The following is a 24,512-nucleotide window of genomic DNA, read 5'->3' on the forward strand; positions in this document are numbered from 1 at the left end:
ATGATTAAAAAAGGACTTGTATCCTCAATGTATTAGAACTCCTATGAATTAAAAACAAGACAAATAACCTAACTAAAAAATACACAAAACAATGAACAGAAGAAATACAAATAGCTCATAAATATATGAAAAGATACTGAACTCATTTAATCAGGGAAAACCACAGTGAGGTAATATTGAAAACCTGTGAGGCAGACGAAAATTAAAAGGTCTGATAATATCAGCATTGAAACGATGTGGGTATTGGAAACTCTTCTGCAGTGTCGATGGGAATAGAAATTGATATATTCTAAAGAGCAGTCTGGCAGCGTTCTGGTAAAATCGAAGATGTGCCAACCATATGATCCAGCACCTCCACTCCCGGTTATATACCTCTGATACCCAAAGTTGAAGAAGCGCTCGCTTATGTACACTAAGAGACATTTGCAGGAATTACTGTAGTAGTATTGCTTATAATAACAAAAAATTGGGAGCAACCTAAATATCTGTCTCCAATAGAATGGATAAATAATTTCTTAGTCCTAAATTGGTCATGAAAATTAAGCTACACATATCAACTTGGATGAATCTCACAAATGTAGGGTTGCTCAAAGTAAGCAAGTTGGAGGATATATACAGAATGAGACTGTTTTATATAATCTTATATATAAGCTGTATTGCTTAGAGACATCCACATGTGTAATGAAAATATAAACTACAGGGAGGAAGAGGCAAGTTATGGGGGCAGTTAGTGTGTTGGTAATGGTTTATTTCTTAAGCTGGGTATTAGGTATCTTGTATTACTTATATTATGCCTTTTAAAATATTGCTTAATCTTTGAAAGATTGAATGGATATGAAAATTCTCTATATTTACTGATAACTTTATTGAAAAAATTTTTTGAGAACCTTTTTATTTAACTTGTTTCCCAACTGGCAGTAAGTCTGTCATCTAATGAGATCTTAAAATGGAAATGGATAACTCAGAAAAGAGTAACAATATAGTACTGGGAATGTTATTTTGATTATCTCAAAATAGAAGGCCTAAATCCTTTTCCTTATGTTTTTACTTACTTAAACCACTGTACAGTTTGTTTGGGTTTTTTTTTTTTTAAGAGACTGTGTGGATAGTATAAAACTAGTTATTATAAAATGCCTTTTCTAAATTAAGGGGTAATGTTAGTAATCAAAGTTAGTTTCCAACCAAAATGTAACTTCCTTACATCAAACCATTTTAGAGGGAGTGTATCGTCTATTTTTATGTAGTTGGTATCGAAAATTATTATAGTTAAAAGAACACGTGTTTGTACGTTTCTCCTCCCATATGCGTTTATGTAACAGACTTTAAAATTGAATAATGTAGTGATGCTGAATTTGTAGTCTTAAGTGCTCCCTGGTTTATTTGAATCAATTTTTTTTTACTAAGGTGCACGCCCTAAGTTTGGACGCCGACACAGTATGGAAAATATGGAACTTATGAAGTTAACACCAGAAAAGGTTGGCAGTTTTTGTGTTTTAAATTTCTTGAACTGTTATAATAGAAAATTTTGGTAACTTTTAACTTAAATGAAATAGTTTAAATAAGACTTGTCCTATATGAATGTCACTTGAAATTTTTCCTTTAAAGAGAATCAGAAAAAAGCACAGTGCGAAAGGTGTACAGTATACTGCTATCTGTTTATGCATGTATATCCTTTGTAGATGCATAAAATATTTCTGGAAGAATGTGTGAGAAACTTGCTAACCATGACTGCCTCTGGGAAAAGGACTGGGTGTACAAGTTGGGAGAAATACTTACTTTATATACCAGTTTGAACTGTTTGAATATTTTACAGTGTACATGTATTACTTTTTTTTTAATTAAAAGAAGACCAGGAAAATCAAAAAAGAGTCAGGAGGTTTTTTTTTTTCCAACTAAACAACAGCAATGTTATTGGCAAGATTAGTGATATTTATGATCAAGCTAGGTTTTCTAGCTGCGTTTTTGAAAAGCACTTTTTTAACTAATAACTTCTTATTCAAGATGCATCTTCTCTAGGCTTTTTGTTGTTTTCTTTTAAGTAACAGAGTAGGGACTTTAGAATTGGAAAAAGGTTATTGAAAGCTTTTATAGGCTTTATATAGGCTGCTTTCTTCCACTTTCATTTAACTTAATTTTACATTGTTTAAGTACACTCTTGTTGGTGTATTTTTTAAAATACTTTCTATAAAATATGTTCATTATAACAACTTCAGAAAATTCCAACAAGGAAATTAAAATTACCAGTAACCCCACCTCCCAATGGTAACTACAATTAATATTTTGGTATTTATTCATCTTGCATTTCCATATGAATATTAATCATATTATAGATACTATTTTATAACATGTAGTAATATATGAAGAACATCTTTCCATGTTTATCCTGCCACCCTATTGTTATAATAATAGCCATATAACTTTGGAATATTGACATTTTTTGTGTGAATAGTCTTCACAAGACTAACATCTAATTGATTTGAACTTATATCCACTATTTTTTTATTCCAAACAATGACGTGTTGCTTAAAAACTCTGGTTAACTTATGAAGGATGTGGTGATTTTCCCAAAATATCCAACTCTTACCTTCTGAGTGATTCTCAGATCTGTTAAATCTACAAATTATTTTTTAAGAAAACACTAGAACACAAAAACTTTTAAGTCAGTTGATGTCTCCTTTCCTCCTTCTTGTAGGAACCTACTACCAAGTAGCAAAATTAATGTTCTACCTTGTGCCTGCCTCCCGAGTGGTACTAGCGGGGAATCCCGTAAGAACTGACCATGTTCAACCCTGTCATCTTCCAAGGGCCGAATCATGAGGAAGTTTTAGCTTTAATTTAAAATATGTTTGAGTGGAATTAGTTCTTTGTGTTGGTTTCTTTTCCTCATAATAAAGTTGTCAAAGAATTCATCATTCATTCCTCGTAACAAAGTAAAGAAGTATATATAAAGAAAAAGGGAGACTTCTCGCTTAAGATGCTTCTTGGGAAAGAGTACAGTTGGAGGAAACTTTTGAGACCTTGGATGTCGGAAAATGCCATTTCCTACTCTCACATTTGATTGGTAATTTTGCTGACTATAGAATTATTGGTTGGAAATAATTTTCCTTCATAATTTTGAAGACACTGTTCCACTCGGTATTCTTCAGTGTTTTTGCTGAGAAGTCCAGATAACTGTTATAGGAAACATTTAAAATTTTTCACATTTTCACATGGGATTTAAATGCGGTTTTATGTTCTAACATCAAGGGCCATTTACTTTTTCTAGAATCAGTAGACCCTGAAGAATTCCACTCTAGTAAATAATTTCCCCTTATATAACGTATATGAGAAAAGGAATAGAGAAAGAAAAATCAAGCTCATTGTGAAGGAGAGAGCTGGCTCAGTGCACTTATCAGGTCCTTGCCTCACCAGGCACATTAGCCTCAGTGCAGGAGTTAATTCTGATTTGTGCCTCATGGGGGAATTTCTGGTTGATGGAAATGTTCTGTCTTGATTGGGGAAGAGGTTATATAACTTTCAACTACACACTTAAAATCGGTGCATTTGACCGTATGTGCCTCATCAAATGATCAGTTACTACATAACATGGACCTTTAGAGTTAATTGCAAACACTTAAGACTGAATGTTAAAGTTGCAGATGTCACATAGCTATTGTATGTTCTGTATATTTTTCCTTTGCACTCAATAAATATTTCTTATTTTGAGTCTCTTATTTACAGGTGTTATGTATATTTAAACCAGATCTAGACCTATGTAAATTGCTGATTAGATGTTTTACCTGTTGAGAATTTAGTACTGTTAGTTAGTGAAAACAATACAGTTTCATCGACAAAAAATTACTACCGCTATATCAGTTGTAGATGTTAATTATGGTTAAAAATTCTACATACATCCAAAATTTCCAGTTGTAGTAGATTTTTAAGTAACTCACATCCAGAATAAAACTTTGGCTCCTTTTCTGACCATTCAAATTTTATTTTTATGGGATTTTGGCAAACTTTCTTATTTTATGTTCTTAGAACCCACCATTTTAATGTTTTGATAATGAGAAATCCACAGTATACATTCAGTACAAGCTGTTGAAAATAAGTGATATACTGGCAAAAGGGAATTTAAGAGATCTAAAGCACTCGCCCCCCCTTGCACCCCCACCCCCCATACCAAATGACTGCAGGTGTCCAGTTAAGATTATGGGAAACCAGAGAGAGCTTTGGTGTTCTTTTTTTTCATATCCTGCTTTCTATTTATGTTTATAATTTTGTAGGTACAGAACTGGAACAGTGAAATTCTAGCTAAACAAAAACCTCTTATTGCCAAACCTTCTGCAAAGCTGCTCTTTGTCAACAGATGGAAGGGGAAAAAATACAAAACTAATTCCTCCGCTAAAGTTCTCCAAGATGCCAGTAATTCTGTTGATCACCGAATTCCAAGTTCTCAGAGGGTATGTTTAAAATAAGTTTTTGAGTATCATGTTTTGAGTACTTACATTTTAGTTTTCTTGTATTCATACTGAATTTTCGGTAATTTATATTAGACATTTAATATAAAATATCTTTGGTATCTAAAGAGGTCTTCCATATTTCCTCAAAGCTAGAAACTGTAATTACTCCATTCATAAATAAGTTGCTACACTGCTTTGGATAGTAATTATTTCTTGGTGTTTCAAGTTACTTTTTTGCCAAAAATACTACCTTTTATTTCACTGCAGTGTCTTCCATTAAGACTGTCCTCCATTCAGCTTAGCAGTCAGAACAAACTAAATTCAGATGTTCAAGGATTTTTTTTTTAAAGACTTTAGTTTTCCTTTTTCTCCCCAAAGCCCCCCGGTACATAGTTGTGTATTTTTAGTTGTGGGTCCTTCCATTTGTGGCATGTGGGATGCTGCCCCAGCATGGCTTGACGAGCGGTGCCATGTCCGCGCCCAGGATCAGAACCGGCGAAACCCTGGGCTGCCGAAGCAGAGCACGCAAACTTAACCACTCGGCCACGGGGCCAGCTCAAGGATCTTTAAATACTAATGTAAAATGAAGAGTTTCTGCTAGGATCAACTTCTATTTATATTATTGAACATAATAGAGTTAAAAACTATTTTGATGAAAAATGAATGCAAGAATCAGGTTATTAAATAAAACTTAAAATACTTAGAAATAAAAAAATACCAAGGGTTTACTGATAAGTATCAGGAGTATCTCTAATCTAGCTACCCTACACTCTGATAAAAGGATCAAAATAAATTGCAAAAAAGATACTTCAAATTATCAAGTCCATTTTTCAAGCAATGAGAGCCTTTGAAAAAATTGTCTTTTATTTTTTTTAACAGAGATTTCTGTTGGCCCTCTTGTCATCATTCCATCTATATCTGCACCCTTGTAATGTCCTTTGCCTTGACTTTTATCAGTAGTTTTTTTTACACACATTTCTTACGCAAGTATGACTAACAAAAGGAAACATTATGGGCTATATAAAAATGGCTCAGGAGTATTTTTGTGGATCCAGAGCAGAACTGGAAGGCACACCTTTGTTCAAGGTTTGAGGTTTTAACTAAGCCCACTTAGCCCAACTGAAAATGTCCATATTTCTGGAGCCTTACTGTGTTTTGCCATTCAGAATTTTTAATTATAGGCTTTTTTTGCCCCTAGGAAAAAGTCTTTTTGTTAGATTTTTGTTAGATGCATTTGACTGTAGCTTACATACATACTTATCATTCCCAAACCTCAAACTTAACATGTTAAAAACTGTACTCTCTCAACCCCTCCTGTTTCCTTATCTCAGTTAAAGGGATGCCATGTACTCTGTCCCCAAGCCAGGAGCCTGGGTGTCACTCTAGACTCCCTCTCCTTCACTGACCACATCCACTCAATCCCTGTGTCCCCCAGATCTGCACCCCACCCCACCTTTTAAATTTCTGCTACTGTGTCTTAGTTCTGTGTCCTGCTTCATCTCTTAACCAGATTTCTGGAATAGGCACCTGAACTGATCTCTCTCCCTGCATTATTAACCCCTGCAGCTCACTGGAGGGGCCAGTTCTGCTTCTGTACAAAACTGCTTACAATGGACTGTTTTATTAGTGCTCCTCTTATTTCACATAGGATGAAGTTTTAGCTTGTTAGTATGTCTTACAAAGCCCCTTGTTTTGTCTGCTCCTTCCCCTCCTCTTCCCCACCCCTCCCCTTCAGTTCAGTGTCCCCTGAATCCCACAAACCTTTGGGATTGCGTATTAATCAATATGAAACATCTCTATCCTGCAGTGCTTATTCATTCTTCAGGAGCCGACTCAACTATCACGTAGTTTCCCTTATTTCCCCTAAGAATTAGTTATGCCCTTCTCCCAAGGCCCATAACATTTTGTGTATATGTACCTCTATCATTATGAAAAATACAGTAATTACTTTTATTAAACATTGCATTCATCATCTTAGTTTTGAAGCCTTCCAAATAAAGTGTGGCAGGTTACCCTCTGCCCCAAATATTCACTTATTTGAAGTTTATATTTTTTTCAGGATCTTCCAACCTTTAAATATAATAAAATACCTTGGAAATCACTATGCTGGGAAAATACACATGCTTTCTTATTTAGTTTATCGGTTCTTAGATTAGTTTACTTAAATTCTGTCGTGGAATCTAAGAACTGCACTTTGAGCCTGGGGTACATGCCTGCATCACTAACACTTGCATAATTCATTCAGCATCTGAAGCAGTTCCCCTGAGTCTGAGGTACATTTCTTTAGCCTTAGAAATACAAGGATTAAAAACTAAAATAACTAGAAATGCTTTTTATTAGTTGTATTAAAATAAGTTTTTATTACCAATGTTGCCATCTTGTATTCTTTTGGTCAATTTTTATTTTTTAAAACATATCAACTTTTTAAAAAAATTATTTTTTTATTATTATTTTTTTAAAATTTTTCTTTCTCCCCAAAGCCCCCAAGTACATAGTTGTGTATTTTTGGTTGTGGGTCCTTCTGGTTGTGGCATGTGGGATGCCGCCTCAGCATGGCTTGACGAGTGGTGCCATGTCCACGCCCAGGATCCAAACCAGTGAAACCCTCGGTCGCTGAAGTGGAGTGTGCAAACTTAACCACTTGGCCACGAGGCCAGCCCTCAGTTTTTATTTTTAATCTTCATCCTTTAGCTTTTGCACTGGAGTATATCATGATATTGTTCCACTGATGATCTAGAAATGCTGCTGGAATATTTAGATTTTCTCTTAATATTTCAGAAAATCAGTGCAGATACTATTGCAGATGAAGGGTTCTTTGATTTATTAAGCCGATTTCAAAGCAGTCGGATGGATGATCAGAGGTGCTGCTTACAAGAAAAGAACTGTGGACCAGCCTCAACTGCAGCTTCTTCCACTCCCCCTAGAATGATGCTAAAAAGTAAGTTATCTAGGCTTCTCCTCCAATTTAATAGTTCCCTTTGATAGTCTTGTGATTTATTTCTGAGAATTTAGTTCTCATCATAGGAGGTATGATAAGTCAGCCTGAATCCAGGTATATCTGAAATGCAGGTATTCGTACAGTTCAAAACAAGGTTTCATTCCAGTTCCCCTAAGTTTGTCTGTATTTCTAGTCCATTGCACTTTCTATTGATTGTATCACACTGCCTTCCTAGTTTCTTTGGGCTTGGGATAAAATCTAACTTTAAAAAATAAAAATAATGAGGAAAAAATTATAGTTATCTGTGCTTTATATCTGTATGTAAAATGCAAAAGTTTCATACCTGGATTAAAAAAGAAAAGCCAAGACAGACTAAAGAGGAAGTTACAGTTAAGGCTGCAGCTAAGGCCTGCCTGAGCCTTAGATCTAAAATAGTTACTTAAATGTTTCTATTTCACCTAGCAGAAGATTTCCTCTAGCAGAGACCTAGATTTGCCAGCAGCGCTTAACTCTTAGTTAGCTAAATGGTTCCTGTCCCGGGCATGGAATAAAAACAGTGTCCCACTCATCCTGGACTGAGAAATTATGTAAGAAAATCAGTTTATTTACCTTCAGAAATCTAGCCCTGTATCTTGTAAAGTTACATTTTGGATGGACATTAGATAAAGGGAAATATAATCAAATCTGAATAACCTCCACGTGGGTCATATGAAGTCCTATGGGATTGATTCTCCCCTCCCCATCCACCTAGGCGGGCCCTGGCCTATCAGGGACTCTCTGTGAAGAGCTAGAGCAAGAGGGCAGGGCTCATGTTCGGACTGAACAAGGCAGAAAGGAACTCCATGTATCTAACAAGTGTGCTTAAGTATTTTTGTAATATTCTGGATTTTTTTCCCTATTCATAGCTCCACCTGTTTCCATGGTGTCCCCTAACACGGATGAGTTTTTAGATCTTCTTGCCAGCTCACAGAGCCGCCGTCTGGATGACCAGAGGGCCAGTTTCAGTAATTTGCCGGGGCTTCGTCTGACACAAAATAACAGTCAGTCAGTTCTTGGCCACCTGATGACTAATGACAACAAAGAACCTGATGAAGACTTCTTTGACATCCTTGTAAAATGTCAAGTATGTTTGTGTATTTTTTTCATTCTGTATATAGCTCAGATGCTGTTGAGAGCTTTGGCAGTTTATAATTCTAATTTGGAAGAGCTCATTTGTATTGGGGAGGCTAATAGTTCAGGGGTCCATCAGACACTATAGATCCCTTGTGATAGCTTCTTATTGTGTATTCCTTTCGGATGTTGCTGATGACTCCCTCTGAGCTGTGGTGGAGACTATACAGGATATGGGATGAAACCTAGAAGAGAGTCCCTTTCTTCTGAATTTTAGGGGATAGCATCAAGAGCAACCAGTGATTAATATGGGGAGAGTCTAGCTGGGGCTAGAGTCTAGACAGTTTACCATTTGGGAGAAATGTATATATTGAGATAGCTTTCATATTTTAGCTATTTTAATAGTTATTAACCAACGTGGTTAAGGAATATCTCAAATGGTTTGGACAGGACCATGAGAAAAACAATACTTGTTTTCACTGAAAAGAGACATTTCCTCTGCCTGACCCTAGTTCTGTCTGTCTCAGTTTTCTCATTCATTAAAAGGCGACATGATCTATATATATACAATGGAATACTACTCAGCCATAAAAAAGCACAAAGTTGTCCCATTCACAACAACATGGATAGACCTTGAGAGTATTATGTTGAGTGCAATAAGCCAGACAGAGAAAGACGAACTCTGTATGACTCCACTCATAGGTGGTAGTTAACATATAGAGAAAGAGAACTGATCGGTGGTTACCAGGGGAAAGGGGAGGTGGGGGGAGGGCACTAGGGGTGAAGTGGTGTACCTACAACATGACTAATAATGATGTACAACTGTAATTTCACAAGGTTGTTAACTATCATAATCTTAATTAAAAAAAAAGGTGACATGATGATGGTAGTACCTACCTCTCATTCATTCAACAAAAAATTATCAAATACCCATTATTTTTCAGGTGCTATTCTAGACATTGAGGATACACTTGCTTTTTAAAGGATCCTACATTTTAGTGGGAGAGACTGAATAAGTGTGTCTGTGTATGTGTGCAGATAGATAGTATAATGAAAATTAAAGCAAGATAAAGGGGTAGTGGGTAACCAGGGGTGGTTGTGGTGGTTGGAGGAGTGTCTGTTTCAGATATGGTTGTTAAGGAGGAAGACTTTTCTGGATTGACATTTGAATAGAGACTGAATGAGGTGAAGCAGTCAGCCATGTTAATATTTAGTGAAAGAGCATTGCATGCAGAGACAGCAAGTCCCCTCTTTGATATAAAAGCTTAGCAGGTTCAAGGAATGGCGGGATGGTCAGTGTGACTGGTGTGGAGTGAATAAAGGGTAGGGGAGCGTGGTATGAGATGAGGATGGAGAAGTAATCAGGGCCTAGATCACATAGGCTCTTGTAAGCCACGATGAGGTCTTGTGTTCCAAATGTGATAGAAGACATTGGAGGGTTCTGAAGGATCATCCTGGCTACTACTGAAAGAATGTAGAATGGCAAGTGTTAGTAGGAAACTAATGTGGTGATTCAGGCAAAAGATACTGGTGACTCTGACAGTGTGGTGGTGGTAGTGATGAGAAGTAGTCAGAATGGGGGATATATTTTGAAGTAATGGTTGAATGGCGAGACATGTTAATAAATTGGATGGAGAGTATAAGAAAGAATCAAGGATAACTCCTACCTTTTTGGCTTGAATAATGAACAAATGAATGGCACCCTTTAGTGAAATGGAAGAGACTAGAGGAGAAACAGGTTTGGGAAGAAAAAACAAGAGTTCTACTTTAGATATGTAAATTTGGGATATCTAATTATATGTTCAAGTGGAGATGTTGAGTAGGCAATTTGATATAAAAATCTGGAGCCCAAGGGGGCTGGCCCCGTGGCCGAGTGGTTAAGTTCGCGCGCTCCGCTGCAGGCGGCCCAGTGTTTTGTCGGTTCGAATCCTGGGCGCGGACATGGCACTGCTCATCAGACCACGCTGAGGCAGCGTCCCACATGCCACAACTAGAAGAACCCACAATGAAGAATACACAACTATGTACCGGGGGGCTTTGGGGAGAAAAAGGAAAAAATAGAATCTTTAAAAAAAAAAAAAAAAAAAAATCTGGAGCCCAAGAGAGAAGTAACTTTGGGAGTCATCAGCATATAGCTGGTAGTAAAGCCCTGGGAAGAGATTACCTAAGTAATAGAAAGGAAACAGGAAATCTAAACCTAGGGCACTCCAAAATCTACTAATTGAAGAGAGGAAGATGAGCCAGCAAAGCAGCAATCAGCCAGAGTGCAGTAGAAGTCAAGTGAACAAAGTCTTTTAAGGAATGTTCAACTGTGTCAAACGCTGCTAAGAAGCTGAGTAAGATGATTGCTGAGCTACTAGATTTGGCAACATGGAGATTATTAGTAACTGAAAGACACTGTTTTAGTGGCATGATGGGGACAAAGGGTTGTGAGTGGGTTGAGAACATGGGAAGTATAAAAGGAGAGATAGTAAACAGAAAACTTTGGAGGGGTTTTGCTTATAAGCAAAGCAAAGAAATGAATCATTAGTTGGAGGGGGGATAAAGGTGGGTTTTTTCTTGTTTCGGGAGTTAACATAACATGTCTGCTGATGGAAATGATCAAGTAGAGAGGGGAACCAGTGATGCATGAGAGTATGGGATAATTGAAGAATACAGTTTTTGTGTAGGTGAGAAGGAAAACAGTATATATATACAGATTTGGAGGTGGGAGTAAGTAGGTGTTCCTCTGGTTGGTTTTATTTTCTCAGTAAAGTAAGAAGTAGGGCTATTAGTTGAAACTGGGGTTGGAGAATTCTAATTTTAAAGAGAGAGGAAATAGAACATGACTTTGAGGAACTGAAAGCCTATTGACCAGAAGAAAATAATAGAATTGCTGAGTTGTGATGAGGACTCACTTGAAGTTCATGGTCACTAAAGTAAGACCAGTCAGTACAGTTGTCTATTTTCTCCAATCATAACCAGCTGCTTAGGGAGACAGATTTGATCAAGGTTGGTATTTTGTCAGGAGAATAGGATAGAGGGGGAGAGAAGCATATGCCAGGGAGTGATTTTAATAATGACTTCACTGGTGAATTCTACCAAACATTTAAAGAAGAACTAACACCAATCCTTCCCAAACTCTTCCAAAAATTGAAGAGAAGAGAATACTTCCTATTCTTACATCATTCTACAAGGCCAATATTGCCCTGATTCTAAAGCCAGACAAAACCCTACAAGAAACTACAGACTAATAGCCTTTTTTGCACATGGATGCAAAAATCATCAGCAAAATACTAGCAAACAGAATCCAGCAGCATATTAAAAGGATGATACACCATGACTTTGTGGGATTTATTTCTGGAGTGCAAGGATGGTTCAACATATGGAAATCAATCAGTGTAATACTCCACATTAATAGAATGAAAGAGAAAAAAACCACACAATCAGCTCAATTGATGCAGAAAAATCATTTGACAAAATTCAACACTTTTCATTATAAGAATACTCAACCAACTAAGAATAGTAGGAAACTACCACAACATAATAAAAGTCATTTATGAAATACCCACAGTTATCATCAGACTCAATGGTAAAAGACTGAAAGCTTTTCTCTAAGATTAGGAACAAGACAAAGATGCCCACTTTTGCCGTTTCTATTCGACATATTACTGGAAGTTCTAGCCCAAGCAACTAGGCAAGAAAAAGAAAAGCCACCTAAACTGGAAAGAAAGAAGTAAAATTATCTCTGTTCAGAAATGACAGGGTCTTTTTTTTTTTTTTTTAAAGATTTTATTTTTCCTTTTTCTCTCCAAAGCCCCCAGGTACATAGTTGTCTGTTTTTAGTTGTGGGTCCTTCCAGTTGTGCCATGCGGGATGCAGCCCCAGCATGGCTTGATGAGCGGTGCCATGTCCGTGCCCAGGATCCAAACCGGCAAAACCCTGGGCCACCAAAGCAGAGCGTGTGAACCCAACCACTTGGCCATGGGGCTGGCCCCTGACAGGGTCTTATATGTAGAAAACCCTAAAGATTTTGCAAAAAAAAAGGTTAAGAAATAAATTCAGCAGAGTAACAGGATATAAAAATCAACATCCAAAAGTAAGTTCTGTTTCTATACACTAACAATGAACAGCCCCAAAAGGAAACTAAGAAAACAACTCCACTTAAAATAGCATCAAAAGATAAAATATTTAGGAGGTGAAGTATCCCAGGGAGGTGAAAGACTTGTACAATGAAAACTACAAAGTATTTCTGAAAGAAATTAAAAACAACATAAATAAATGGAAAGACATCCCATGTTCATGGATTGGAAGACTTAAAATTGTTAAAATGTCAGTACTACCCAGAGTGATCTACAGATTCAATGGAATCCCTATCAAAATTTCAATGACTTTTTTTTACAGAAGGAGAAAATCTATCCTAAAATTCATATGGAATTTCAAGGGAACCCAAACAGCCAAAACAATCTTGAGCAAGAAGAACAAAGTTGGAGGACTGACACTTCTTGATTTAATAACTTACTACAAAGCTATGGTAATTAAAACTATGGTACTGGCATAATGATAGACATATAGACCAATGCAATAAAATAGGCCACAAATACATCCTTGTATATATGGTCAAATGACTTTGACAAGGGTGTAAGACCATTCAATGGGAAAAGTATTATTAACAAAGTCTTATTAACAAATGATACTGGGAAAACTGTATATCCACATACAAAAGAATGAAGTTGGACCCTTACTACGTAACACTGTATACAAAAATTAACTCAAAATGGATCAAAGACCTAAATCTAAGAGCTAAAACTATAAAAATTTCACAAGAAATTATAAGGGGAAAGCTCATGACTTTGGATTTGTCACTGATTTCCTGGTTATGACACCAAAGGCACAGGCAACAAGAGAGAAAATAGACAAATTGGACTTCATGAAAATTTAAAGCTTTTGTACATCAAAGGACACTATGAATACACTAAAAAGGCAACGTACAGAAAATATGTGCAAATTATGTAACTGATAAAGGATTAATCCAAAATATAGAGAACTGCGAAAACTCAACAAAAAACTTGATTCAAAATGGGCAAAGAACCTAAATAGACATTTCTCCAAAGAAGATATGCAAATGGCCAATAAGCACAGGAAAAGATGCTCAACATCACTAATCATTAGAGAAATGCAAATCAAAACCACAATGAGATACCACCACACACCCATTTTATAGCACTTATTAGGATCGCTGCTATAAAAAAAACCAAAATAACAAGTATCGACAAGGAATATGGAGAAATTGCAATCCTTGTGCACTGCAGGTGGGAATGTAAAGTGGTGCAGCTGCAATGGAAAACAGTATGGCAGTTCCTCAAAAAACTAAAAATAGAATTGCCATATGATCCAGTGATCCCACTTCTGGGTACATACTCAAAACAGCTGAAAGCAGGGATGTGATCAGATATTTGTACACCCATATTCATAGTGGCGTTATTCACAATAGCCAAAAGGTAGAAGTAATCCAAGTGTCCAGCAGATGAATGGATAAACAAAATGTGGTACACATATACAGTGAAATGTTTTTCAGCTTTAAAAACGAAGGAAATTCTAAAAAAACAAAAAAACAAAAAAAAACGAAGGAAATTCTGATGTGCTACAAGTGGGTGAACCTTGAAGACATTATGCTGAGAGTAAGCAATCACAACAGGACAAATACTGGGTGATTCCACTCATATGAGGTACTTAGAGTAGTTAGATTCATAGAGACAGAAAGTAGAATGGTAGTTGCCAGGGGTTGGAGGGAGGGGAGAATGGGAATTGTTGTTTAATGGGTTTAGAGTTTCAGTTTTGCAAGATGAAAAATGTTCTTGAGATGGACGGTGGTGATGGGTGCTCAACAATATGAACGTACTTAATGATACTGACTGTACACTTACAAATGGTGGAATGTGATCTGGAAAAATAGGAGGTGGTGGTTAACATGGGGTGTTTGAAATCCTGATTTTAAAGATGGTGCAATTAATGAAAATGAGTGTGGCCTGTTACCATGGGAACTCATGGATAAGCCAACAGTAAAGAATGAAAACACAGAAGAAAGGAGGTCTAGGAACTGAAGTGCACGAGTTTTGGATGAATTGGAGGACAATGAAATGATGAAGAGTGAGTGAGGCGCATGTGTAGGGGTTGGTGCCAACTAGGAGGCCAATCAACTGTACCCTCACAGGGTTGTGGGGTTAAATGTTAGGGCACCTAAGTGCACAGTGCCTAGCAATGTAGTGGGCACGCGAATGCCAGCTCTCACATTCCTCCTCTTATTCTCAGCTGTTACCAGGTACCATACTGTAGACTTTTAAGTGCTTATACTTTTTATTTGATCAACAACATTTCTAATGTACTTCTAAAATAAGAATCCTAAATTAGAACTTGAAGGCAAAATTCAGTCTGGGCTATTATTTCCTTAACAGATTTAAATGCCTAAGACAGAGATAGGCAAACTTTTCTGTAACGGGCCAGATAGAAAATATTTTAGGCTTTGTGGGCCCTGTGGTCTTCGTCACAACTGCTCAGCTCTGCCACTGCAGCAGGCCGGCAGCCATACACAGGTCACAAATGAGCGTCATGGTGAAATGAAAATGAAACTTTATTTAGAAAAACTGGCAGTAGATTAGTTTGCTGAGCTCTGGCCTAAGACAGTATTTTTGTACATAACATTTTATTTGTAAGGATTTGGCAAATTGTATTTGTTGATGCCTTTTATGGCAGGATTATAATCTTGAATTGTCATGCTTGGACAGTTCACCTTGGTCTTAATTAATCTTATCAAAGCCATGAAGCTATGGCTACACTTCTACAAGATACATGTTACATCCTGATTATGTAAGTCATTTTAAAGAAAAAATTTTACTAGGTTGCAGGTCTAAAGATTAAATTTCTGAGAAGAGGCAAAAAAGGGAATTTGTTTAAAGCCACATTTTCTTGTTGTGAATGGCAGGCATAACATAGCTTGGTGCTCTCCTTCCCTACAGTATTTGTGTGTTAATCTCTTTCTCATAAATTTTTAGGGGTCCAGATTAGATGATCAAAGATGTGCTCCACCACCTGCTGCCACAAAGGGACCGACGGTACCAGATGAGGACTTTTTTAGCCTTATTTTACGGTCTCAGGCGAAGAGAATGGATGAGCAGAGAGTTCTTTTACAAAGAGATCAAAACAGAGACACTGAATTTGGGCTGAAGGACTGTTTGCAAAGTAATACTTTGTTAGAATTTAAAAATTCAGGAAAAAAATAAGCAAACCACTAGTTACTATGAATATATCTTTTAAAAGCGACCTTATTTCCTTTCAGAACACTGCAGGGAAATTCAATGTTATTACTTTTTTCCTTAAGAGGAGAAATTATAGCACTGTAATACACTTAAAATGTTTTTAGAATGATGTAAATATTTAACCTTTAAGAGTATACTATTAATTACATTCCTCTGGACACTCACTCGTTTCCGGTGGATGTCTTATAAGGTGCTTCCTCAACTTTTGTGGTTACTTCTTGGGACTGTGTTCTTTGGCAACTTGCTAGATTACTTTACCTAGTGCTTGTAAATTAGGAAGTTAAATGAATTCTAGACTAGAATTTAATCCTTTTGCTGAGATAATTTTTTAAAATCTTAATTGAAATGGTGTTTTTTTATACTTAACCATGGATGTCGTGAGAAATTATGCTGTTTAGTAAAAATAATGTACTTGACCACTGTGTAAAAAAGTTATGTAAAGTAGTTGTAAGAAAATCTAGGGTTTTTTCCCTCTAAGAAAATCTATTTTCAATATATCATTTTTAGGCCAAACCCATTATAAAAGAAACTCTTAAGGAAATAAACTTCTTTTAGCATGTTTGGGCTCTTTGTTTAATATTGTATCTTCTGTTGCAAAATGCTGCTGTAAAACTTTTTAGGACCTAATGTCAAAAAAAAGAGTCATCTGGTTATGTGAAGAGCCTAGGCCACGAAAACAGAAAACAGATGAAAACTCACAAAATCTAAGCATGAACAATGTAGGTTAGGACCTCAGTTGTCATTAAGCCTTGCCCCCCTTGTCCCAGCAACTGGAGGTAGTTTGCGTAATAGAACATAACATAAAGTAAGTTTAGCAAAAGCAGAACAAGGACAGGACAGAGCAGGGCCTGGACTACAAGGCTGAATTGCATAATACAAATGCCACACCTGGAACAAGCTGGCACCTCATCCACTGCTGGTTGCTTCTGATTCTGCACGGATGGGATCTGGGCATCTGGACTGCTGTTCTGTTCTTTCTTTCTAAAAATCCTTCAGTGATTTTGATTGGCAAACAGTGAGAACCACTTCGCCTAATGGCCAATGTGTAAAAAAAGAAGGTACCCAACCTGGAATCACATTAAGTGCTTAATTAAAAAAGATTATTCTTGGTTCTAAGATCAGACAGAAATTTTGTCAAAAGTACTCAGTTAACAAACACTTGGATTATATTATGTTTTATATATTTATATAGGGTATAATGTCCTGCATGGCATCTTTTAAACACTGCACCTAAGTTTCATGGGACTTTTTCTTATAAGAATATCCAATGAGGGGCCAGGTTAAATTAGCATTCTCCGCTTCGGCAGCCCAGGGTTTCGCCGGATCAGATCCTGGGCACAGACATGGCACCGCTCATCAACCCATGCTGAGGCAGCATCCCACGTAGCCGAACTAGAAGGACCTAAACTAGAATATATAACAATGTACTGGGGCTTTGGGGAGAAGGGGGAAGAAAATTATCCCATGAGCAAAGACAGCATACCAAACTACAGTAAGGTAAAAATAAATGTTTATTTTGTATATATGGTATTCCTTAGACCCTGTAAACATTGAACATTATTCCATTTAAAAATTGCTTTTAAAAGCTGTCTACCCCATTCTGATTTTCCTAAAAGCTTGTCACTGTAATCCTTGATTTTAATGATAAATATTGGCTGGACAATAAACAAGCCTATCTCTTCTAGTTATAAAATGGCCTTGGTGTGTTCAGTTTGCTTTAATAAGTCTTCCCTGAATTGCTGTGATCATTCAACAGCAGTAGCATGTTGCCTTGCTAGCTGTCAAAGTAGATTTCATCCCCAAATGGTTATCTGTAATAAAAGAATACAAAGATGAAATTTTACTTAATTTTTTTTAAAGATCCATTTGGGGACTGAGAAAAAGCAGGAAGGCAAAGAGCAATAAGCCTACTCTCATAGTTTAACACCTGGTGCATGTATTTCTCTTCAGAATCGGATCACAGCTCAGAGGAGAACTCCCACCCTGGGAGCACAGTCACCGATCAGTGTGAACAGGTCTGCCCCCAGAGAGACTACTTCATACACACCGATGTGCACGGATCGATTCCAAACCACAAACGTCCTCTCATTAGTTCACTTGTTACATACCTACTGTTACAGATTTTTATATAAAATCCTTTTGTATTTTTGGAAAAAATTATTACCTTTCTGATGAAATACTAAAGATGTTTGCAATATTAAGCTAGAAACTAATATTAACATGTAAAATTGTTAAGGGCATCTAAGTGACACTTCTAGGAGTCAAAAAGGGGTATTCTGCATTCATGTAAAAAATATATCAAAAAGTAGATGCTTTGAATGTGTCTTTTTTCCTGAAACAAAAGCCTGCATGAAAATGTTAAGATTATTCCTCACTGGTATCATTTTTAGTAAGCAGCTGGACACAGCCTGTAGTGTGAAGGTTTAAAGGACACCTGAATGTGAAATCTTCCCAGCCAGGTACATGTGCAAGATTCATAAACTGCTTTTTAAAAAAGATTTACGGTGAGGAATAGTTTTTAAAATCAGAATATTTAAAAATGTTGATTATATCACCTGTCTAGTTAAGAAAAACACCCTAGTCTGTTTTCCTTATCAGAGTATTCTCTATGTCTAGATCTCTAAAAGTCAGAACTTCGTGTGACTTGGACAGTATGGTTTGCTATAATATAAAAAGGACACAGTAACGTCTAACAGTCTCAACTGCTGGGATTCTGAGTAGCAAGGAAAATAGGTCTGTTAACTGCGAAAAACTGAGATTACTGAGTTAACAAGCTATGTTATCTAAATTCCCCTGGCAGTCTTCAGTTCTGTCTTATCTAAAGATAAAGTGAAAGGGGTGATAGGAAAGCAGACCCAGTAATAGCTGCCAAGAGTTGAGAGATGAAGGTACGATATGATAGTACAAAGCCACTTGGATCCGTGGGCAGCCTACACAGAGCCAAACTGACGCTGGTGATGTAGCCTCTGTGGCTGCCTTAAGATGCTGAAGTGCATGAAGAGAGGGCACTCTTGACTATAGTGGACTTTCCTCAAAAATTGTTTTTTGAGAGGCTGGCACTGTGGCCTAGTGGTTAAGTTCAGCATGCTCCACTTCAGTGGCCTGGGTTTGGTTCCTGGGCACAGACCTACACCACTCATCAGTGGCTATGCTGTGGTGGGGACCCACATACAAAATAGAGGAAGACTGGCACAGATATAAGCTCAGGGCAAATCTCCCTCAGCAAAAAAAGCCCACATTGTTTTTGAATACCTACCACTTTTGGAAACATTTTGAATCCAGTGCACAACTAATTATTCTGTTAATTAAAGTGGGTATTACAGGACTTCCACAAGTACACACTTTGGTTAGTTAGTTCCTATATATGCCTGTAAACAATAAAACTTCTTTTTCAATGTCCTCTAATTCAAACTGGCCTCCTTAATTATTCAGAATCAGTGATGTCTGCCATATGTTCACCTATGAGATCTTGTTCCCAAATTAACACTTCAAAACTTTATGGGATGTATCTTCATATCAAAGAGAAAGTGAAATTAAACAGATGGAAGATGAGATTAAACAGAAATACATGTGTTTGTTAATTCTGATTGTCAATAAAAATACTAATAAGTTGGCACCTGTGTAGTAAATATCAGAATCTCTGTAGAGAAGAGTAAATAGTTGTGAAGAGTATACTTTACAAAACTCAAAGATGACCTCAGAGCTGTGGTCCAAGTCTGTGTTCCTCTAGCCGCATGGGCCGCCATCCCGATCCTTTCCGCATGCTCCCACCGCAGTGCTTGCTGGGCTGGAAGCGCTGCCTTCCTCTGGGCTGCCTCTGGCATCAGTCCTGAGCTGGGCCTTTTCCACTGCCGGTGAACCTTCCGCACTCTCTGACACCTCTTGGCCAGAGACAGGCTTAGTCAACTGGCTGCTTTTAGTACTGCTTTCTTCTGGGATTCCACCAATGTCTTTGGGCTTTGTATCCAAAAGAGAATTACATTTTGTTTTAATTGTTTAATGTAATGTGAAGGTTCAGTAATCAAACATGTTTAACAAATTCCTATGCAGATCTATTGTAGCAAATGCTGAACTCTTTCAAATCCTGGTTCTAGCTCTGCACTGTAATACAAATGTCATTAAGCCTCAGAACTGTACATGGAGGAGGGGCACACTTAGGATATGCTAGGTGGTCTAGTGACCCAGCTTAGGAAGGTCAAGAGGATTGGTGACCAGTATGTGTAACTCCTCTTGCCTTGTGAGAATCCTCCATTCAGCAATAATTTATTGAGCAGGTGTGAAGTTCCAGGTGCTAGGGATACAGCAGGAACAAAACAGACAAACACCCCTACATCCTCCCTGGAATTTACATTCAGGTTGGGAGACAATCAGGCAACAAACAAACTAACAAAGTATCATGTTGGAAGTGGGATGGGGGTGGTGGGGTCAGACTGCTATTCAAACCAGGGTGGTCTGAAAGGTGATCCGAGAGTAAAGACTTGGAGAAATGAGATGGAGGAATGACGTGAGTAAAGACTTGGAGAAATGAGATGGAGGAATGAACCATATGAATATGTAGGGGAACAGCATCCTAGATAGTGAACAGCAAGTACAAAGGCTCTGAGTTCAAGGAATAGTCAGGAGCCTCTTGTGGCTAAAGCAGAGAATGAGCGTGGAGGGAGAGCAGGAGAAGACATCAGTGCAGTAAGGGAGAGGGGCGTGGGCAGATCAAGGAAGCCCTAGGCCACGGGCATAACTCTGGCTTTCCCTTCAAGCGAGATGAGAAGTCACTGGAGGATCTCTGAGATGTGATAACCATGAAGAGATAACCATTAACTCTAAGGGCTGAAAGGAAAGGAGCGTCTTGAAGTTCTCTAGTGCATGCAGACACGCTTATTCTCCTTAACGGGAGCTCCATGGGGAGGGATTCTATACTGTCCTAGATTCTACTGTGCTCACAACTATTTCTCAAAGGTTTATAGTTGTAACTTAAACTTTGCAAATGACAATACAAATTCCTCTCAAACAGAAATGGCCAATCATGGTGGAAAAACACCTCACCGTTCCGCAGTTAAAAAGGACAGACTAGCCAGCCAATGATATAAAAGATTCAGGGAAGCGAAGGTTTTGATCCCTCCCCAGCCCACTCTTCCACCCAGCTCAGCCTTCACGGCTCCCCTGGGGTTCCCGAGGGCTCCTGGGCTTCAGTGAGGAATCTTCTCTCTCTCTCCAAAGGCAGACATTTCAGTCGTGCTCACTTGTTGGTTTCCTATGAAATTTCATGAGTTACCATCTGTTCTAGCAAACCACTGGTAAGTTCTTTTTAACATAAAAATTAAATCTCATTTTTTTCTTCTGAGGAGGCTGGACTAACTTCTGACCAGAAAGGAGCAGAGAGAGTATTGAATAATTATATTATTAATGATATAATTAACTGTGAAGAGTCAAAGTCAGAGTAAAAACACTTAATCAAAAGCTTACAGGAAGCACTTAGGCCTAGTATGAAGAGACAGCAAAATAAACAGTTGCTGACTTACACTGGGTACCACCTTGGGATGCTCTCTCGCCTCTGCGTCTGGTAAGTCACAGGCCCGGAGTACTTCAGGGTTCTTATTGCCAGTCTGAAGTCTCAAGTCAACATCTCTCTCTCTCAAAACATCTCTTCTACCCTCATATGTTCTGTCATAAGGGCCTCTATAATAGAAATCTGCATCACCTGCTCCACCAAGGGGTCTCTTATCATCTGGCTGAAGTGGCCGGGGCGGTTCTCTTTCAGGACCACCTAAAGGTCTCAGCATACTAAGTGATTTTCCAGTACCATAGCAGAAACTCTAGAAGGAAAAGACACACATATTCCTGAGTACTTTAATGGCTGACTTAAAATGAAATTATGAGGTGTTTCACTCAGGGTGCTAACAAAATTATGTAATTTAACTTGTGGCATTTATACGCATAAACATATTAATTTCACTGGTTTTTCATTAGAGATCTCTTCTTTAGATAAATAAGGACCAGAGTAGCCAATAAAATTTGAGAAATCACTAGGTATTGAGTAGACATTTCAATCAGCTGGATACATTTTGACTGAATTATATAATATGGCAATTTGGCTAAAGCCTAGAAATTTAAATTGGAAGGTATTAATTGATAATTGCTCATATGTTGTCTATATCCACATGGATCATATAAGGTAAATGCTGAAAATTATTCAAAGTTGTACCTCATGTAAACATTCTCCTATAAGTTAGTTTTTTTTTTTCAAACACAAACTTGGCTTTAGCTACAGCTAAAATTCAAGAGGCTTTGAGTCACATTCCACGGGAAAAACTAGGCAGCAGTTCTCCAAGTGTGGCCCAGGGAGCCCTGGGGGAATCCCTGAGACTCTTTCAAGGACCTGTGAAGTCCAAACTTGTCATAGTACAAAGACATCAGTCTTTTTCACTCTTCACTTTGCGTGTACAGTGGAGTCTTCCGGGGCTAGAATGACTTCCTCACTCTGATGGCTCACGGGCTGTGTGCTTGGGTATACTTGCATTTTAGATATTTCTGAATTTTAAATTCCTAACAATAGTAAATATCAATAAATAAAACCCCTATAAACAAGTGTTCTTTGTGGGCTTCAATTCTTAAGAATGCAAAAGGGTCCTGAGAACAAAAAGGGGGAGAATCCCTGCCTTAGAGATACTACTGTTTGAAGACAGAAGCAGCAAAACGCCTTTTCTTAGGCAGCACATGAAGGAACAAGAGATGATGGGGTTTTTGCTTTTAATTTCAGTTGCAGAAACTAACAAAACCATACCTCTAAACTACTAAATCCTGTAATCATAAGCCAAAAAACAAAAGCAAAGCAGTAATAATTCCCAAGTGAATAGGGCATGGTGAATTTTGTATCCTTAGGGAAGACAATACTTTAATAATCTCCCATGGCACACACGAGTTCTTTACATGTTGTTTTACGTGACAGCTGCTATATTTGGGTGAGGGCTGAAAATCAACAACAAAAAAGCTGAAGAGACTGTAGATGAATGATGAGTAATATTTCTTCTTAGATGTCTGCTGCTGGATCCCCAAACTGTTTCTCAATACACCTACCTTCTTCCACATCTCTTTCTGATTCTGTGTTAAACCAAATGGTGCTTCCTTCTCAGTGGTGCAAAAACTCAGAGTGAAATAAGAAGGGCCCCTTTCTCAAAGATGATATAAACAATTGATCTCATGTGTATTAATTTACCAAGCTTAAAGAATAAATTTAAAAAGAGGTTATTATTCTAAATCACTGCTTTGACATCCACAATCAAACTTGAGAACCACTTCCTTGCTCAGAGGAATACACATGTAAGTATAAATAAATTTCTATCACTTAAAAATCTTTTCATACCATTAAGCATGATTTAGCCTGATTTATAACATCCAATCAAAGCAGCCTAATCATTTTAGAATTGTCTCTTTTCTGTCAGTCCTGTAATTGTTACTGGTGATGTCTACTCACCAGGACAGCTAATGCCATAGTTATCAGCACCGGAACGTGCAGGATCACTGGGATCTCCTTCATGAGCGCTCTAATAAACTCACCAGACCCTTTTCCAATGTACTTCAGCGGCTCCGTCACAAAGTTGGTGAATGTAACGGCCAGTGCCTAAAACAAAAAAGCAAGCAACTTAACTTTTTCCTCAAAGGACTGAGGCACTTACAATGAGCCAAAATTCACTGTGCACCGAGGCCGAGATTATGTTACATAAATTTAAATGTTGTCAGATGCGTTTAATGTGAAAATCACTGTGTACCAGAAGTATTTTTCTAGAACAAAGGTTTACTATTAGCAAAATGACTAAAACAACAATTTTTAATAGATACAAGAGATTTTTTACTTACTTTTATATACGTAATTTTTACAAAATATATTCTATACCTTTGTTGGTGGGACCAACAAAATAGGGTTGACTAATACGAGCTCATAGTATTTTTGGCAGGGGTCATCCTTATAGGTCCATGAACTTCTAAACCATTCTATTTAGAGAAACAGACAAAACACTGAGTCATTAAAAAAAAACATTTCATTCCCAAATAAGACAATATTTTGGTTTTAACTCTCCTCCTCCTCCAATTTTACAATGTTTTACAAATAGACTCCTTCTCATGGTGATTTTTAAAATTTTCATCTTCTGTCCAAAATGTTTATTTAAAAAATTCATTCAAATTATACAAGCCTTACGTAGATAAAATATATTTTATGAAGATTTCTAAAAGGCAGATGATTAAAAGCAGTTCTTTACACACACAAATGAATCCAAGTAAAACTGGGGAGATCGGAATAAGATTGGTGGATTGTATCAAAGTCAACATGCTGGCAGTAACATCGTACTATTATAGTTGTTCAAGGGGTTTCCATTGGGGGAAATGGACAAAGGGTACACAGGATCTCACTGTATTATTTCTTACAACTACCTGTGAATCTACAATTATCTCAATAAACTTTCAATTTAAAAAGTCACTTATTTATTTATTTCACAAAATAAAGTAGAACATTAATTCTCCCAATTTTTTAAAATCAGGCTTATATTCATGATGTACGAGTCTGAGCTAGAGGAGGCATTTAGTTGGCCCCTGAAGCAAGGAAACAAAGCTGGATTGATTTCATTCCCACAACTTTTTAAGAAACATTAACTGTGGACACTTTGATTCGTAGAATCTGCTGAGATTCTATTCTGGGTCAGTCATTACAGACTTGCATTTATGAAGTGGCTTTGA

The 24,512-nt window shown here is 37.4% G+C and overlaps 2 protein-coding genes across 19 annotated transcripts in view; one reads left to right on the forward strand and one right to left on the reverse strand.

The window, feature by feature from the left end:
* GPSM2 (G protein signaling modulator 2) overlaps window positions 1-16,764 on the forward strand; it is a 47,865-nt gene extending 31,101 nt beyond the window's left edge. For 2 of the 4 annotated variants that reach the window (XM_070486953.1, XM_070486954.1), the window contains 6 exons: window positions 1,405-1,475; window positions 4,266-4,442; window positions 7,221-7,380; window positions 8,286-8,503; window positions 12,874-13,003; window positions 15,522-16,344. In XM_070486953.1, the coding sequence (XP_070343054.1) occupies window positions 1,405-1,475; window positions 4,266-4,442; window positions 7,221-7,380; window positions 8,286-8,503; window positions 12,874-12,978 (731 nt within the window). In that variant the 3' untranslated portion in view covers window positions 12,979-13,003; window positions 15,522-16,344. Of the gene's footprint in view, window positions 1-1,404; window positions 1,476-4,265; window positions 4,443-7,220; window positions 7,381-8,285; window positions 8,504-12,873; window positions 13,004-15,521 lie in introns of all 4 variants that reach the window. The other 2 variants (XM_014835147.3, XM_014835146.3) reach the window with 1 other exon arrangement.
* Window positions 12,005-24,512, reverse strand: part of CLCC1 (chloride channel CLIC like 1) — a 35,717-nt gene continuing 23,209 nt past the window's right edge. For 4 of the 15 annotated variants that reach the window (XR_011494881.1, XR_011494879.1, XR_011494880.1 and 1 more), the window contains 6 exons: window positions 23,674-23,771; window positions 23,254-23,400; window positions 21,302-21,595; window positions 19,482-19,742; window positions 16,674-16,852; window positions 12,005-12,493 (listed from right to left, as the gene is read on the reverse strand). Coding sequence is in view for 11 of the 15 variants with exons in the window: in XM_070486965.1 (XP_070343066.1) it covers window positions 19,512-19,742; window positions 21,302-21,595; window positions 23,254-23,400; window positions 23,674-23,771 (770 nt within the window). In the remaining 4 variants the exon portion in view is untranslated. Of the gene's footprint in view, window positions 12,494-15,500; window positions 16,853-17,278; window positions 19,743-21,301; window positions 21,596-23,253; window positions 23,401-23,673; window positions 23,772-24,512 lie in introns of those variants that run through there. The other 11 variants (XM_070486963.1, XM_070486958.1, XM_044749228.2 and 8 more) reach the window with 3 other exon arrangements.

This window comes from Equus asinus, chromosome 16 (assembly GCF_041296235.1).
Source record: "Equus asinus isolate D_3611 breed Donkey chromosome 16, EquAss-T2T_v2, whole genome shotgun sequence".
Classification (NCBI taxonomy): Eukaryota; Metazoa; Chordata; class Mammalia; order Perissodactyla; family Equidae; genus Equus; species Equus asinus.